General features: G+C 49.5%; 1 protein-coding gene across 8 annotated transcripts in view; it reads right to left on the reverse strand.

The window, feature by feature from the left end:
* The window catches only part of rapgef4a (Rap guanine nucleotide exchange factor 4a), a 514,684-nt gene that overhangs the window by 62,303 nt on the left and 433,063 nt on the right, over window positions 1–19,318 (reverse strand). For all 8 annotated transcript variants that reach the window (XM_038789400.1, XM_038789401.1, XM_038789399.1 and 5 more), the window contains one exon: window positions 17,033–17,130. In XM_038789400.1, coding sequence (XP_038645328.1) covers window positions 17,033–17,130 — 98 coding nt within the window. The remainder of the gene's footprint in view (window positions 1–17,032; window positions 17,131–19,318) is intronic.

A 19,318-nucleotide genomic window follows, 5' to 3' on the forward strand; every position in this document is an offset into this window, starting at 1 on the left:
CAGAAGTCCTCGCGGAGGGTGCGGAGTCGATCCACTTGTGCGTTGGCACATGTGCCGCGGGCTAGGGCATCAGGAGGCTTGTTTAGCTTCCCGGGACGATACAAGATCTCATTGTTGTAGGTGGAGAGCTCGATCCTCCACCGCAAGATCTTATCATTCTTTATCTTGCCCCGCTGTGCATTATCGAACATGAAAGCAACTGACCGTTGGTCAGTGAGGAGAGTGAATCTCCTGCCGACCAGGTAATGCCTCCAGTGCCGCACAGCTTCTACTATGGCCTGGGCCTCCTTTTCAACGGAGGAATGGCGGATTTCTGAAGCGTGTTGGGTGCGTGAGAAGAAGGGCACAGGTCTGCCCGCTTGGTTGAGGGTGGCTGCCAGAGCCAAGTCAGACGCGTCGCTCTCGACTTGGAATGGAAGGGATTCGTCGATTGCGTGCATCGTGGCCTTTGCGATGTCCGCTTTGATGTGGCTGAAGGCCTCTGCTGACAGGGGAAAAACTGTGGATTGAATTAGTGGGCGGGTTTTGTCCGCATATTTGGGGACCCACTGGGCATAATATGAAAAAAATCCCAGGCAGCGTTTCAGGGCCTTGGAACAGTGTGGGACAGGGAAACTCCATGAGGGGGCACATGCGTTTGGGATCTGGGCCTATAACTCCATCATGCACTACATAGCCGAGGATGGCTAGGCGGTCGGTGCTGAACACACATTTGTCCTTGTTGTAGGTTAGATTAAGGATTTTTGCTGTATGGAGGAAGTTTCGGAGGTTGGTCCTGCTGGTCGTGGCCACAGATGGTGACGTTATCGAGGTACGGAAATGTGGCCCGCAAACCGTACCGGCCAACCATTCGGTCCGTCTCCCGTTGGAAGACCGAGATTCCATTTGTGACACCGAAGGGAACCGTCAGGAAGTGGTAGAGCCGCCCATCTGCTTCGAATGGAGTGCATTTGCTGTCACTAGGGCGGATGGGGAGCTGGTGGTAGGCGGACTTGTGATCCACCGTGGAAAAGACCTTGTATTGTGCAATCTAATTGACCTAATCAGATATGCGGGGGAAGAGGGTACGCGTCGAGCTGCGTATAACTGTTGATGGTCGGACTATAATCCATGACCATCCTATGCTTCTCCTCGCTCTTTACAACCACTACCTGAGCTCTCCAGGGGCTGTTGCTAGCCTCAATAATACCTTCCTTCAGTAACCGCTGGAATTCCGACCTAATGAAGGTCCGGTCCTGGGCAATGTACCGTCTGCTTCTGGTGGCGACGGGTTTGCAATCCGGGATGAGGTTCTCAAAAAGGAAAGGTGGATCGACCTCGAGGATCGCGAGGCTGCAGGCAGTGAGGGGGGTATAGGGCCGCCAAATTTAAAAGTTAAACTCTGGAGGCTACATTCGAAGTCTAACCCTAGGAGTAGGAGCATGGCAGCGCAGAGGTGAGGGAGGACTTGCGCCGGAAGTTTTAAAATTCCTTTCCCTGGACCGTGAGGTTCACTATGCAGAACCCTTTGATCTCTACAGAGTGAGACATGGAGGCCAGGGAGATTCTTTGGTTAACTGGGTGGGTGGTAAGAGAACAGCGCCTTACCGTGTTGGGGTGTATGAAGCTCTCTGTGCTCCCAGAGTCGATCAGGCAGGATCGTTCGCGCCCATTGATGAGCACGGTCGTCGTCGCAGTCGAGAGCGTTCGGTGCCGAGACTGGCTCAAGGTCACAGAGGCGAGTCGTGGTAAAAGTTGGAGATTTTCCTTGGGAGGTGTGTGGTCATCCAAATCGGGGTCCTGAGACTCCAGACAAGATGGCGGCGCCCACTGGTCGCACATGGCTGGGGGTGTGCAAGAAGACAGAGCTCATCCGTCGCACGTGGTCTCTGGGGAACAAGATGGCGGCACCCGGGGCCCGCACAGGGCTCGGGAAAAGGAAGATAGCGGCGCCCGTTGGCCGCATGTGACTCATGGAGGGAGTTGTGATGTGCGGTCCCGGTTCGCCCCTGGAGACCGTGGCGGCTGCCCGGGCCTGGCATACCGCCACGAAATGGCCTTTTTTGCCGCACCCTTTGCAGGTGGAGGAGCGTGCCGGGCAGCACTACTGGGGGTGCTTGGCTTGCCCGCAAAAATAACAGCGGGGCCCCCAGGGTTGCCCGGTAGCCGCACGGCACAAGCTTGTGGGGGGATGGGGGATGCATCGGGGTCGGCTGCAGGGGGGGTTCCACGCTGTCCAAGGGGCTGCCGCGCGGTCGGGGATGACCGTGCGGGCATTTCAGGAGGCCACATCCAGGGAGCTAGCAAGGGCCCGTGCCTCCTTGAGGCCTAGTACCTCTTTCTCCAGCAACCACTGGCGGATTTGGGAGGACAGCATACCTGCAACGAATGCGTCCTGGATTAAAAGTTCTGGGTGGTCGCTGGCTGGAACTTGTGGGCAGTCACAGTTCCTACCTAATACCAGGAGCGCACGGTAGAATTCATCCAGCGATTCCCCGGGGATTTGTCGCCTCGCCGCTAGCAGATGTCGGGCGGAGACCTGGTTTACTGGGCGAATATAGTGTCCTTTCAACAGGGCCATCGCGGCCACGGAATCGTCTGCATCCTCGATGAGGGTGTCGATCTCTGGGTTCACCCTCGAGTGAAGAACTTGCATCTTCTGGTCCTCCGTGGGTGTAGCTGTGGCCGTCCTGAGGTACCCGTTGAAGCATGCCAGCCAGTGTTTGAAGATTGCTGCTGAGTTTGCTGCGTGGGGGCTGAGTTGCAGACAGTCCGGCTTGATTCGGAGCTCCATTCTTTAAAATCTAGTTCAATAAATTGATGCTCGATCAATGACTCCAGAAGCGAGATTGGATGACAATTGAAGGCTTTATTGGACTAGATGTTGCCCCCAGCAGCGCAGGTACAGAATGCAGCAGCTTGGGAGACACAGGCTCTTATACTCCGCCTTACTGGGCGGAACCAACAGGCAGGCTTCACCAATGATATTGCTGTCTCAGGTACCTCCCACACCAATGGTCTTACAGCATCAACCTGGGTACCGTAATACCCCTAATACAGACTACCACAGAAACCTCGTTGGCCGGCTGCGGAAACGGAGAATCCTGCCAATGTCTTTGAAGCTACAGTAGCCATGGAAATTTACAATACCTAATGAAGGCATACTCTTGAAATGATGCTGTCTCTTGCTGCAACATGTAAACTCTCTGCTTAGAAACTGTATGCAGCGCAGAGATTTGTCAATTAATGCAGAACCACTGAACAGAAGATTTCAGTATTAAAGACATATGTATAATTGTTTTGATATGAAAATAAATTCATTGTAGCTTATAAATCATTATATATAGATCATAGTACACTGATAGATGGCTTCCGTGATCTGTAATCATACTTGCCCTTTTCCTAAATATATCAAATCACATTTACACGTCCATTCCACATATCTGTGGTGGTTTATCAACTGAAATCAATACCATCCAAATTGATCCTTTCCAGCCCAGCATTCACCCCCTGGATAATGGCACGAACATCAGCAGCTGGCTTGCCATATTTAAATAAATAATCAAAGGTCATAGAATTTACAGTGCACAAGGAGGCCATTTGGCCCATTGAGTCTGCACTTGCCCTTGGAAAGAGCACCCTACTAAGTCCACACCTCCACTGTATCCACATAACCAAGTAACCCCACCCAACCTTTTTGGCGATTAAGGGGCAATTTAGCATGGCCTGTCCACCTAACCTGCACATCTTTCGACTGTGGAAGGAAACCGGATCACTCGGAGGAAACCCACGCAAACACGGGGAGAAAGTGCAAACTCCACACAGTCACCCGAGGCCGGAATTGAACCCGGGTCCCTGGAGCTGTGAGGCAGCAGTGCTAACCACTGTGCCACCGGGCCGCCCCCAATTGGGGTTGTTTACAAGCCAATTTAATCGCATATGTCCACACCATAAAATGGTTGGCTTAGCCGATTTCCCTTTTGAACGTAGACTCTACATTGCAGGCAAAGATCTTGGCCACACATATAGAGGATTGTGCCCCGGAGGTAATTGGGGAGGATCTGACGGCTCCTGAATGTTATAATGATGCCAGCGGAGGGGCGCGAGGTTGAGGTGGTAGTAGCTATGGATGCAGAAAAGGCCTTTGACCGGGTGGAATGGAAGTACCTATGAGATATTTTAGGCAGGTTCGAGTTTGGGCAGGGATTTGCGGATTGGGTCCGGTTGCTTTACCAGGCTCCGGTGGCGAATGTAAGAATCAACTGGGTCCGGTCAGAATATTTTAGTTTCTGTAGGAGGACAAGACAGGGGCCCAAGCCATAAAGCCCCTGGCAATGGCCCTTATGTCATCAAATGTTAGGCGGGGGATTGTGAGAAAGGGGGGAGGGGGGGGGGGGGGAGGAGCGGTGGAGCACAGGGTCTCGCTCTATGTGGATGATTTACTGCTTTATATCAGATTCTTTGGGGGGAGGGGGGGATGGCTGGAATTATGGAGACGCTCGAAGAAATAGGGCAGTTTTCAGGCTACAAGTGAAGCATGGGAAAGAGCGAGGTGTTTGCGATTCAGGCGCGGGGGCAGGAAAGGAGACTGAGGGAGTTACCTTTTAAGGTGATGGGGAGGAGCTTTAGGTATCTGGGGATCCAGATAGCTCAGGATTGGGGACAGCTTCACAAGTTAAATCTGTGCAAAGCGGTCGAGCAGATGAAAAGGGATTTCCGCAGGTGGAACATGCTCCCGCTGACACTAGCGGGGAGTGTGCAGAGAGTGAAGATGACAGTCCTCCAGAGATTGCTGGGTTTTTTTCCAAAAGTCTCCTGATTATTGTCTCGAAGGCCTTTTTTAGGAAAATGAATGCGGCGATCTCGGGTTGTGTGGGGGCTGGGAAAACCCAGAGTGTGAGGAAGGCACTCCTGGAATGGGGTCGCGGGAAGGGGGCATGGCCCTCCCGTGTTTTATTAATTATTACTGGGTGGCTAACATATTGATGGTCAGGAAGTGGGTAGTGGGGGAGGGGTCGGTTTGGGAGTGATTTAGAGGCGACATCCTGTAAGGGTACGAGTTTGGAGGCTTTATTGACGACGCCCCTGCCGTTATCGCTGACTCAATACTCCACAAGCCCAGTGGTAGTGGCAGCCCTGAGGGTGTGGGGGCAATGGAGGCAGCACATGGGATTGGAGAGGGCGACAGTGTGGTTGGAAATCGAATTATGGGAAAAGGTTTTGAAGAGAGTTAATTCATGTGGTGAATGTGATTCACACCGGATTATAATCTGTATATACATGTGTCTATATTGTAAGTACAGTTGCACTACCTGACCTCCAGGGGGTGTAGCTCTGGGAATGCTTCAGAGTTGTACGGGGCTCCTCCCTTGGCTCCGCCCAGGACTCCTCCCCCGGGAGCTGCTGTATAAAGATCAGTGCCACAGGGTCAGCCGGCCAGTTCACCGAAAGTTCAACGGCTAACAGGCTGGCTCTGTTGTAAGTATATTAAAACCGCTATTCTAATCCTACAAGCACGTGTCCGTAGAATTGTTGGTTCCAACAATTTAATATACTTAGGAAACAGTCGAAGAAATCATGGAAACAGCCCTCAAGCCCGGACGCCTAGAACTCGACCCACAGGATGCAGAGGCTAAGGAAATTTTTTCCCACTGGCTGAGATGTTTTAAAGCCTACCTGGCAGAAGCCAGCACCGCTGGAACAATGGAGGAACAAAAACTCAGCCTACTGCATGCGAGGGTAAGCCACCGAATCTCCACACAGCTAAATCCGGCCGGTTCTTACACCGCAGCGCTGGCAATATTGGACAAAATGTACGTTAGGCCCATTAACGAGGTTTATGCACGCCACGTGTTTACGACTCACCGTCAGCGGCCTACAGAAACGCTTGCTGAGTTTGTAAGGGAATTGAACTAATTATCAAGCCGTTACCGCGGCCGAACATAGGGAGCTTGCTGTGCGGGACGTTTCCGTAGCGGGCCTTAGGTCAAACTATGTGCGCCAAAGACTGCTAGAAAAGGGGGCCCAGGACTTAGACACTACTATGGAGGCTGCTACCACTATGGAAGTTTCCTTCCGCAGCCTCACGTCATTTCCCGCGGATCCCGCGACCTCATCGTGGACCCCCGACCAACAGTCCCCCCAGGCCTGTGCCGCATGGCCCCCCAGCTACCGCGCTGCCAAAGCCAGTTACTCTGCTGCCCCAGCCAGCTACTCTGCTGGCCCAGCCAGCTACTCGGCTGCTCCAGCCTGCCATTTCTGTGGCCAAAGCCAGCACCCGTGGCAGCGCTGCCCAGCCCGATCCGCGACCTGCAGCAGCTGCAGGAAGAAAGGCCACTATGCCAGAGTGTGCCTCGCGAAAAGGGCCCCAGTTTTTAACTCGCTTGCAGAGAGAACAAATCGCTCCCAACACCAGCGGGCCCGCGGGGCCCGAAACGCTGCGGCCTACGCCCCAACTCCGCCCCCTCCCGCCACGTGCGATCCATGGGGGCCGCCATCTTGGCAAACCCTCACCATGCGGCCGGCCACGTGCGACTCATGGGGGCCGCCATCTTCCTCGCCGCTCACCACGTGCGATCCACGGGCCCCATCTGCATCGGCATGCTCAGAAAGCTCATCTGAAGAAAACGTCTTCCCCGGGCACTCACCACACGGCCCGCAACTCAACACGGTCACCCTAGATCAATCCTGCCCCAAGCACCTACGAAGTTCGATGGCGGAGGTCCAGGTCAACGGGTACAGCACGCCATGCCTCTTTGACTCCGGGAGCACCGAGAGCTTTATACATCCAGAGCTGGTAAGACACTGTTCGCTTTCTATTTTTCTGGTGAGCCAAACTATCGCGATCGCTTCGGGCTCCCACTCAGTCCAAATCCAAGGACGCACCGTCGCTACGCTCACAATTCGAGGCACTAGTTATTCTAAATTTAAACTTTATGTCCTGCCCGACCTCTGCGCGCCACTCTTATTAGGCCTGGATTTCCAGTGCAACCTCAAGAGCCTCACCCTCAGCTTCGGCGGGCCCCTGCCACCACTCACTATCTGCAGCCTAGCCACGCTGCGCATCTCCCCCACTCCTTTCTTCGCCAATCTCACTCCAGATTGCAAGCCAGTAGCTACTCGCAGCAGGCGATACAGCTTACAGGATAGGGTCTTTATCCGATCAGAGGTCCGACGGCTGCTCAGTGAGGGGATCATAGAGGCCAGTAATAGTCCCTGGAGAGCTCAGGTGGTGGTCGTCAAGACCGGGGAAAAATTTCGCATGGTCGTCGACTATAGCCAGACCATAAGTCGCTTTACGCTCCAAGACGCGTATCCCCTCCCCAGAATTGCAGACATGGTTAATCAGATCGCCCAATATCGGCTATTTTCCACGGTGGATCTGAAGTCTGCATACCACCAGCTCCCAATCCGCCCGGAGGACCGCCACTACCCGGCGTTCGAGGCCGATGGCCGTGCCTTCCACTTCCTCCAGGTTCCCTTTGGCGTCACTAACGGGGTTTCGGTGTTCCAACGAGCAATGGACCGAATGGTAGACCAGTACGGACTGCGGACCACGTTTCCGTATCTGGACAATGTTGCCATAGAACGATACAGTGCAGTACAGGCCCTTCGGCCCTCGATTTTGCACCGACATGGAAAAAATCTAAAGGCCATCTAACCTACACTATGCCCTTATCATCCATATGCTTATCCAATAAATTTTTAAATGCCCTCAATGTTGGCGAGTTCACTACTGTTGCAGGTAGGGCATTCCACGGCCTCACCACTCTTTGTGTAAAAAAATCTACCTCTGACGTCTGTCCTATATCTATTACCCCTCAATTTAAGGCTATGTCCCCATGTGCTAGCCACCTCCATCCGCGGGAGAAGGCTCTCGCTGTCCACCCTATCTAACCCTCTGATCATTTTGTATGCCTCTATTAAGTCACCTCTTAACCTTCTTCTCTCTAACGAAAACAACCTCAAGTCCATCAGCCTTTCCTCATAAGATTTTCCCTCCATACCAGACAACATCCTGGTAAATCTCCTCTGCACCCGTTCCAAAGCTTCCACGTCCTTCCTATAATGAGGCGACCAGAACTGTACGTAATACTCCAAATGCGGCCGTACTAGAGTTTTGTACAACTGCAACATGACCTCATGGCTCCGGAACTCAATCCCTCTACCAATAAAGGCCATCACACCATAGGCCTTCTTCACAACCCTATCAACCTGGGTGGCAACTTTCAGGGATCTATGAACATGGACACCGAGATCCCTCTGCTCATCCACACTACCAAGAATTTTACCATTAGCCAAATATTCCGCATTCCTGTTATTCTTTCCAAAGTGAATCACCTCACACTTCTCCACATTAAACTCCATTTGCCACCTCTCAGCCCAGCTCTGCAGCTTATCTATGTCCCTCTGTAACCTGCAACATCCTTCCGCACTGTCTACAACTCCACCGACTTTAGTGTCGTCTGCAAATTTACTCACCCATCCTTCTGCGCCCTCCTCTAGGTCATTTATAAAAATGACAAACAGCAACGGCCCCAGAACAGATCCTTGTGGTACGCCACTCGTAACTGAACTCCATTCTGAACATTTCCCATCAACTACCACTCTGTCTTCTTTCAACTAGCTAATTTCTGATCCACATCTCTAAATCACCCTCAATCCCCAGCCTCCGTATTTTCTGCAATAGCCGACCGTGGGGAACCTTATCAAACACTTTACTGAAATCCATATACACCACATCAACTGCTCTACCCTCGTCTACCTGTTCAGTCACCTTCTCAAAGAACTCGATAAGGTTTGTGAGGCATGACCTACCCTTCACAAAACCATGCTGACTGTCCCTAATCATATTATTCCTATCTAGATGATTATAAATCGTATCTTTTATAATCCTCTCCAAGACTTTACCCACCACAGACGTTAGGCTCACCGGCCTATAGTTACCGGGGTTATCTCTACTCCCCTTCTTGAACAAAGGGACCACATTTGCTATCCTCCAGTCCTCTGGCACTATTCCTGTAGCCAATGATGACCTAAAAATCTAAGCCAAAGGCTCAGCAATCTCTTCCCTGGCTTCCCAGAGAACTCTGGGATAAATCCCATCCGGCCCCGGGGACTTATCTATTTTCACCTTGTCCAGAATTGCCAACACTTCTTCCCTACGCACCTCAATGCCATCTATTCTAATAGCCTGGGTCTCAGCATTCTCCTCCACAATATTATCTTTTTCTTGAGTGAATACTGACGAAAAGTATTCATTTAGTATCTCGCTTATCTCCTCAGCCTCCACACACAACTTCCCACCACTGTCCTTGACTGGCCCTACTCTTACCCTAGTCATTCTTTTATTCCTGATATACCTATAGAAAGTTTTTGGGTTTTCCTTGATCCTACCTGCCAAAGACTTCTCATGTCCCCTCCTTGCTCGTCTCAGCTCTCTCTTTAGATCCTTCCTCGCTTCCTTGTAACTATCAAGCGCCCCAACTGAAACTTCACGCCTCATCTTCACATAGGCCTCCTTCTTCCTCTTAACAAGAGATTCCACTTCTTTGGTAAACCACGGTTCCCTCGCTCGACCCCTTCCTCCCTGCCTGACTGGTACGTACTTATCAAGAACATGCAATAGCTGTTCCTTGAACAAGCTCCACATATCCAGTGTGCCCAACCCTTGCAGCCTACTTCTCCAACCAACACATCCTAAGTCATGTCTAATGGCATCATAATTGCCCTTCCCCCAGCTATAACTCTTGCCCTGCGGGGTATACTTATCCCTTTCCATCACTAACGTAAAGGTCACCGAATTGTGGTCACTGTTTCCAAAGTGTTCACCTACCTCCAGATCTAACACCTGGCCTGGTTCATTACCCAAAACCAAATCCAATGTGGCCTCGCCTCTTGTTGGCCTGTCAACATATTGTGTCAGGAAACCCTCCTGCACACTTTGTACAAAGAATGACCCATCTAATGTACTCGAACTATATCTTTTCCAGTCAATATTTGGAAAGTTAAAGTCTCCCATAACAACTACCCTGTTACTTTCGCTCTTTTCCAGAATCATCTTCGCCATCCTTTCCTCTACATCCCTAGAGCTATTAGGTGGCCTATAGAAAACTCCCAACAGGGTGACCTCTCCTTTCCTGTTTCTAACCTCAGCCCATACTACCTCAGAAGAAGAGTCCCCATCTAGCATCCTTTCCGCCACCGTAATACTGTCCTTGACTAGCAGCGCCACACCTCCCCCTCTTTTGCCCCCTTCTCTGAGCTTACTAAAACACCTAAACCCCGGAACCTGCAACAACCATTCCTGTCCCTGCTCTATCCATGTCTCTGAAATGGCCACAACATTGAAGTCCCAGGTACCAACCCATGCTGCCAGTTCCCCTACCTTATTTCGTATACTCCTGGCATTGAAGTAGACACACTTCAAACCACCTACCTGAACACTGGCACCCTCCTGCAAAGTCAAATCTGTGCTCCTGACCTCTATACTCTCAATCTCCCGTACCCCAAAACTACAATCCAGGTTCCCATCAAAACTACAATCCAGGTTCCCATGCCCCTGCTGAATTAGTTTAAACCCCCCCAAAGTGCACTAACAAATCTCCCCCCAAGGATATTGGTGCCCCTCAGGTTCAGATGTAGACCATCCTGTCTATAGAGGTCCCACCTTCCCCAGAAAGAGCCATCTGCGGCTATGACCAGCAGGACCACGACGCCAACCTCCACCGTTTTCTCCAAACGGCACAGAAATTAAATCTCACTTATAACAAAGAGAAATGCGTTTTCCGCACAAACAGACTGGCCATCCTCGACTACGTCGTGGAGAACGGAATCCTGGGCCCAGACCCGGACCGCATGCTCTTAGAACTCCCCCTCCCTCATTGCCCCAAGGCCCTCAAACGGTGCTTGGGGTTCTTTTCATACTACGCCCAGTGGGTCCCTCAATATGCGGACAAAACCCGCCCACTCTTTAAGGCCACACGATTTCCCCTGTCTGCTGAGGCGCGCCAGACCTTCAGCTGCATCAAGGAGGACATCGCCAAAGCAGCCATGCGGGTGGTGGATGAATCCACTCCCTTTTAGGTTGAGAGCGATGCCTCAGAGGTAGCTCTAGCAGCCACTTTAACTCAGGCAGGGAGGCCCGTTGCATTTTTCTCCCGTACCCTATCCGCTTCAGAACTCCGACACTCCTCAGTCAAGAAGGAAGCGCAAGCCATCGTGGAGGCTGTTCGTCACTGGAGGCACTACCTCGCAGGTAGGAGGTTCACCCTCATCACCGACCAACGATCGGTTGCCTTTATGTTTGACAACTCGCAAAGGGGCAAAATAAAAAATGATAAAATCCTTCGGTGGAGGATCGAACTCTCCACCTATAGTTACGATATTAAATATCAACCGGGGAAGCTCAATGAGCCGTCGGATGCCCTATCCCGCGGGACATGCGCCAGCGCGCAGATCAGCCGTCTGAAAGCCATCCACGGGACCTCTGCCATCCAGGGGTCACCCGGCTCGCCCACTACATCAGAGCCCGAAATCTGCCTTTCTCCAACGAGGAGGTAAAAGCGGTCACCAGGGACTGCCCGATCTGTGCAGAGTGCAAACCGCACTTCTATAGACCAGACAGGGCCCACCTGGTCAAGGCTTCTAGGCCCTTTGAACGCCTTGCGATCGATTTCAAAGGGCCACTCCCCTCCACTAACAAGAACATTTATTTCCTCAACATCATCGACGAGTTCTCCCGATTCCCTTTTGCCATTCCATGCCCTGATATGACCTCTCACACAGTCATTAGGGCCCTGCATAGTGTCTTCACCCTGTTTGGTTTCTCCAGCTACGTGCACAGCGACCGGGGTTCGTCCTTTATGAGCGACGAGCTGTGTCAGTACCTGCTCGACAAGGGCATCGCCTCGAGTAGGACTACCAGCTACAACCCCAGGGGGAACCGGCAGGTCGAGAGGGAGAACGCGACGGTCTGGAAGAGCGCCCTACTGACCCTCCGGTCTAGAAAACTCCAAGTCTCCCAGTGGCAAGAAGTCCTCCCAGACGCGCTCCACGCTATCAGATCCCTCCTCTGTACAGCTACAAATCAAGCCCCTCACGAGCGACTCTTCATTTTTTCTAGGGGCACTACCACGGGAGTCTCACTTCCGGCGTGGCTGAGGACACCAGGCCCGGTCCTCCTGAGGAAGCACGTCAGGGGGCACAAAACTGACCCCCTTGTGGAAAAGGTGTGCCTCCTCCATTCGAACCCCCAGTACGCATTCGTGGAGTTCCCGGACGGTCGCCAGGACACAGTATCCTTTCGGGACCTGGCACCCCCCCCCCCCCCCCCACTGAGGAACCCCTTACCCCGTTCCCTATGCTGCCGCCCCCTCGCGCCCCCGATTCCGCAAGCTCACCCCACCGGTTCCACGCGCCAGAACAAGCCCGCCCCAGCGCCCCCAGTCTCCAGTCGAGCCAGAGGTGTATAAAGTTCGGACGGGACCCGCCCCGGAGTCTGCCATCGTACCCCAGCTCTCAACACCCACCCAGCCACCGCAAGAGGCTGCAACCCCGGTGCTACGCAGATCGAAAAGAACAATTCGTCCACCGGACAGACTAACTCTGAGCCACCACCCCCGCTGGACTCGATTTTTTTCACAGGGGGTGAATGTGGTGAATGTGATTCACACCGGATTATAATCTGTATATACATGTGTCTATATAGTAAGTGCAGTTGCACTACCTGACCTCCAGGGGGAGTAGCTCTGGGAATGCTCGAGAGTTGTACGGGGCTTCTCCCTTGGCTCCGCCCAGGACTCCTCCCCCAGGAGCTGCTGTATAAAGACCAGTGCCACAGGGTCAGCCGGCCAGTTCACCGAAAGTTCAACGGCTAACAGGCTGGCTCTGTTGTAAGTATATTAAAACCACTATTCTAATACTACAAGCACGTGTCCGTAGAATTGTTGGTTCCAACAATTCACCCTCACCTTGCGCCAAATTTAGCCTGATCCAGTTCAAGGTGGTTCATAGGGTCCACATGATGGTAGCCCGGATGGGCAGGTTTTTTGAGGAAGTGGAGGATAGCTGTGGATGCTGTGGGAGAAGCCCGGCGAATCATGAACATATGTTTTGGGCTTGTCCGAAGTTGAGGGGATTCTGGCAGGGATTTGCGGACGTTACATCAGAGGTCCTGGAAGGGAGGGTGAATCTGAGTCCAGAATTGACAATATTTGGGGTTTCAGATGATCCGGGGGTCGAAGGGGGACCGATGTCCTGGCCTTCTCCTCTCTGGTGGCCCGGAGACAGATTTAGCTGGGATGGAGAGACTCAAACTCCAAAGTTAGGAGTATGGGTCAGTGACTTGGCGAGGTTTCTCAGGCTGGAAATTATTAAGTTCGTCTTGAGATGATCAATTCAGGGGTTCACCCAGAGGTGACAGCCGTTCATCAACTTCTTCAAGGAATATTGAACGTCAACAGTAAGGGGGGGGGGGGGGGGGGTGAATGGGAAGCATGGTAGTGTAAGACAAGGACAACAAATTTAGTGCACGGGTAATTTATTAGGAAATAGGGCGGGGTAGTAGGGGATGTTGTTTTTTTGCATATGTCAGCCCGCGCGGTTGTTTAAGGAATGTTAAAGTGTTAAACTGTAAACTGTGAAAATTACAAATGGTTGGCTTAGCAGGCCGCTTTTTAAAATAACTTTTTCCAAAGGGCAGGAAGGAAGCAGGAGGCTATCTTTGACATGCCCTTTACGAATCAGGGAACAACCCCATAACAAAGGACGTTCCCCCCTTTCTTCCAAACTGCCTTCTACATTAAATACATCAACCCTATCTCCATTTCCTAACCTGCTGAATCCTTCCCTGCCCAAGACCACGCACTTACCTGGTTCCAGAATCCACAAGCCACCTTTTTCTATCTGCTTGTAGTCCTAAAATACCCACCAATGGGCTCTTGGTGTGTGGGACTTCCCACACTGTCCCAGTTTCTCACCCGCAGTGTAGTATGCGCGCTGGGTGACTGTGTGTGGGTTTGTCCGCCCCCTGTAATATTTCTCCTTTGTTTCACATCACCTGCTGTGTTCAGTTGGCTGGTATGTGATGTGAAGCCAGCAGCGCGGGTTCAATTCCTGTACCAGCAGAGGTCATTCATGAAGATCCCACCTTGTCCCTTGACTGAGGTGTGGTGACCCTCAAGTTAAATCACCACAAATCAGCTGTCTCTCTCTCTCTCCCTCTCTCAAGGGGACAGCAGCCTAACGTCCTCTGGGACTGTGGCAAAATTCCATTTGAGTTTACACGTAATCTTTATATTTCCCCATCAATTTCGGCCAAAGATCGTTGACAGTAGGGCCCAATATTAATGCTTCAATGGTTTTTCCTTTTTTACTCGTTCATGGAATATAGGCATCATTGTGGGCCAGCACTTATTGTCTAACCTTTTTTTTAATAAATTTAGATTACCCAATTATTTTTTCCAATTAAGGGGCAATTTAGCGTGGCCAATCCACCTACTCTGCACATTTTTGGGTTGTGGGGGCGAAACCCACGCAGACACGGGGAGAATGTGCAAACTCCACACGGACAGTGACCCAGAGCCGGGATCAAACCTGGGACCTCAGCGCCGTGAGGCGGTTGTGCTAACCACTAGGCCACCGTGCTGCCCTCTTATTGTCTAACCTTGAGGGCAGTTAAGAGTCAACCCTAATAGTGTGGGTCTGGAGTCACATGTAGGCCACACCAGGTAAGGAAAGCAGATTTCCTTCCCTCAAGGACATTAGTGAACCAGATGGGATTTGTGACAATCGACAATTGTTTCATGGCGAGAGGGGGGGGGGGGGGGGGGGGGGGGGGGGGGGCAGCAGGATCTTCCAGTTTCGCAGACTATGAATCCCCATTGGGTTTCCCGACGACGGGAAGTATATTCAATGGCAAATTCCATCGACCGGAAGATCCCAGAGCATTACCCTGGGTCTTCTGGAATAGTTGTCCAGTGATAACACCACTATACCACCACCACCCCATTGAATCACTATTACTGAGGGTACTAATCAAACATTAATGATTTTCTTATTTGCACCCAGGGAATGCTCAGTTCACATGTAATCAAGGTGGCCCATGCAGCTAGGTCTCCATTCCTTTCATCACTCCTTTACATAAGCATCATCTGGAAGGGGGAGAATTGAACAATTACACTTCAGTTAGACCCCAGCTATTCAGACCAAAGGATCTGAATAGAGCCTGTTTGTTATTGGGAAGCCTGTCAGAAATATCACAAGGTCAGCAGGGAAGGGAGTATAACTGGAAGCTTTCTGGCTGATATTTTACAATGTTTGAGAAAACCATGTTGCTGATAGTCATTACTGTTGCTGCAGCTACATGTGCCTAAGAAAATAAAACAACAGATCAGGCCATGAGACCGACTGCACTTTAATGAGATCATCATTTGGTTTAAATCTCCAATGGGAGCTTCTCTACTCCCTGATTTCACTGGCTCCCACTGTGGGGAAGTCTCCAGCTCAGTGGAGTCACCCTCTTCTGGTAATCTTGCTCCCTAATGGTGTGGTGGTGGGGAGAAGGAGGAGGCAAAATAAGGCAGGGCTGTGTGGTAATTGTATGAACAGGAACGAGAAGATAGAAGAGTAGTTGACCAGGGATTGGGGAATGTGGGCATGGAGAAAAAAAAAGAGTGACAGAGTATCTGATATTCCAGTCACAGGATATTCTACACTGCAACCTAGGTGCACTAATATTCTGAGTCAATATAGGAGAGAGGTCTTCATTTCCAAATGTTACTTACCCCAATACATTCCCAGTTTCTGTACTGGATATCTGCTTTTCTTTTCCCAAATGTGGACAAGCAATGGTTGTTTGGACTGGTCGTTTGGACCGGGTTGACCAGGAAAGTGTTTATAAATAAAAAAATTAACTTCTTTCTCTTGGTAGTCAGCGAGGAGTCCGAAGGCCTCCTCCGCACACTGCTGGTGAATTCTCAAAAGGGATCCTTTAACAGCTAAAAGTCAAGTAAAATCGCCATAGTGCCAAATAACCACAGGCTACTTTCCCCTTTGAGGGGGAACGCTGACTGGTGGTGATTTAACCTGAGGATCACTACACCTCAGGTGAGGGTAAGGTTCAGAAGGCGGGCTTTCTTGAATGACCTCAGCCGGTACAGCAATTCGGGCTCCAGTTTACATGTTGAAGGGGCCACTCAAGGTGTCGAAAATGAGAGTCGCGGAAATTGGAGAATGAGAGTGACACCTATGCAGATTGGGTGCAAACAGCAAAATCAGTATACTTGCAGCCCATTTTACAACCAATAAATGGATTACAAATCTGACAGTGATATTCTTTCCTGCCTTTTCCTTCGCACTAATTTTCCTCTTTTGGTAGTCTCTCTACCTAATGGCCAAGCTAGAAATGTATCCTCTAGCCAACAGACCAGATTAACGTCTCAAAAAGGGCTTCAACAAATTTATCAATTATTTTAAATGCTGCACATAGGGGAATACACAAATCTCCTCGCTAGACATTGGAAGTAGGTTCAGAGTTTATTACAACAGGTTCAGGAACTTCTAAAACATTTACTTTTAATATTAAACTCAACACAGTTATATTTCAGCTGATGCTATTACTGGTTTTCCAGTATCAGTTGCTAACAGGAAGTTAATAAATAAATAATCACCAATCTTCTAACTGCATTGAGCAAACTAGCAGCACCATCATCGGAGACTCGGGCAAGAAAAAAAAAACTTTAAATTTCATTTCCTCTTTTAAGATTGCAGGTTCTTGGATTAAGTTATCTAATTTGGAGACCGAAGTTCATTTAGTTTTGGGGTCACTGATGCAGAACTAAATATTAAATGTGCATCTTATTCATTAGCATGTTGGATATTAATGTGCTTTTGTGAAACATTAATTTACTTTTCCATATTTTGGAAAAACATGTACAAATTCATGAAATAAAAAAGTCAACTACATTCACCAAAATATGAAATAGCAGAAATATATCGGCAGGATATCGGATAAAAATAAAAACTGTATTATTGATCTTAAGGATATACGTACCAAAGAATCAAACTGTTCCCTTGGACAGATAAACAAGCGCCCATTTACATTTGGTATTGTAAAAACGGAAACTTCACTTGGCTTCAGCACCACTTTTTCTGAAAGGAATAGGAAAAACCAGAAGTGAAATTAAGTGAGTTGGTTCCTAACTGTGCATTACAATCATGCTTTGGTTTAGAAATAGCCAGATGCCACAGATATTAATGTCCAAACACACTGTGTCACAAAGCCTGAGAATAAGGATCGATTGTTCTGAACCGCCTTGTTCATGTGTTAAGTTGCTCCTCACCAGTGCAAGGTGGTGAACAGAGAAAATGACTCCTTCACCAATTGGGAGAATGGGAAAGACAAAATAAAATTGATTGGTTTATCCAATCAGCATAGTGGACTTCCTTGTAATCTCCTCGAGTGTGGAACTGGTAGAGACCTGGCAGTATGCTGCCCACCTGTCCTCTTGCTTAAGTAAGGTTGTAGCCCAGAGAGGAGCCAAGAGAGGCAAAAATAAATCTTTAAGGTGTAACAATATTGACAAACATTGAAAGATGATTTGTGTAAAGATTGAATCTCTATCAGCAATAATATTAGGTACTGCAAAGTTTTATATTAAAATGTCACCTCGTCATTCTGTCTGAAAGAAAGAATTGCATTATTATCTAGTAGATTTTTAACTAAAAGTTTAATTACTGGACCATTCCCACTCCTGGTAACCCCTTAAGCACCATGAGCAGCAATTATGTATCAGAAATATAACAAGAGTAAAATGTTCCTTTTATTCAATAAATAAGAACACACAAGACCACACGATGTAGGAGCTGGAGTCGGCCATTTGTCCCCTTAAACCTGCTCCAAGGTTCAATAAGATCATGGCTGTTTGGATTGTGGCCTCAACTCCCATTCCCTGTCTGCATACGCGTGGGCAACCTAGAGGCGAAGGATTAATATGGTAAGTTAAGTTGGGCGAAAGTAACAGTTTCTTGATTGCATTCTACCGCTCAGGAAGAGTATCAGTGCCAACAGCATGAGCCATTCAATGAAGCAATTATAGACGATCTGCTAGTGTATAGATGTATACGATGGAAAAGCTGTTACAGATCATGCTCAAAATCTAGTGAAGCTGCTTCAGAGAGCTCACCAAGTTAACGTGAAGCTGAATAAGAACAAAATGCAACTGTCGATGACTAAAGTTCATAGGTCATGTACCTATAAAATATTTCACCCTATCCTGATAAGCTGCGAGTTTTAGCAGAGATGCAGCAACAAACAGATATGAATGCAGTGTAATGAATTGTTGGATTTGTGAACTATCCAGCAGAGTGTTTGCCCAATTCGTCATTAGTGTGAACCTCTACTTACAAGTTCACTGCAAAGGATGTTCAGTGATATTGAGGCACAGAACAAGAAGCAGCATTTACATGCATCAAACAACTAGTAACAACAGCGTCAGTGCAGATATTCCATGATGTCCATGACAAAGTCACTCTGCAGTGTGATGCCAGTGAACAGGACTTGGAGCAACCCTCATGCAGCAAGGACAATCGGTCAGATTTGCATCCAGAACTTTAATAGAAACTGAATGACGCTAATCCCAGATAGAGAAAGAATGCCTGGCTATTGTCTTTGCCCGTGAGCGTTTTAATCTGTACCTGTTTGGGAGAGAGAAGTGATGGCAGTGTATGATTGCAATCACTTCCAAACATCTTTCTCAACCGCCTCTATCTGTTCTAAAGTGTCTGTAAAGGATGTTACTTCATTTGTAGAGCTATCACTTGGAAGTGAAATACAAGCAAAAGAAGCAGACGTGCATCCCCAACATTCAAAGAACAAAGAACAATACAGCACAGGAACAGGCCCTTCGGCCCTTTAAGCTTGCGCTGACCATGGTACCTGCCGAAACTAAAAGGGTATGTACTTGCGGAGTCCGCATCCTTCCATTCCCACCCTATTCATATATTTGTCTATGCGCCCCTTAAAAGCCACAATCGTACCTGCTCCCACCACCTTCCCAGGTAGCATGTTTCATATATTTACCACACTGTGTAAAAACCTTGCCTCGCACATCTGTTCTAACTTTTACCTGACCACTTTAAACCTTTGTCCCATAGTACTCGACTCTTCTATCCTAGGAAAGAGCATCTGACTATCTACTCTGTCTGTGCCATTCAATCTTGCAGACCTCCATCAGATCACCTCTCAACCTCTGTTGTTCCGATGAGAACAGACTGAGTTTATCTAACCTCTCCTCATAGCCAATGCCCTCCATACCAGGCAACATCCGAGTAAACTGCT

Source organism: Scyliorhinus canicula, chromosome 2 (assembly GCF_902713615.1).
Source record: "Scyliorhinus canicula chromosome 2, sScyCan1.1, whole genome shotgun sequence".
NCBI lineage: Eukaryota > Metazoa > Chordata > Chondrichthyes > Carcharhiniformes > Scyliorhinidae > Scyliorhinus > Scyliorhinus canicula.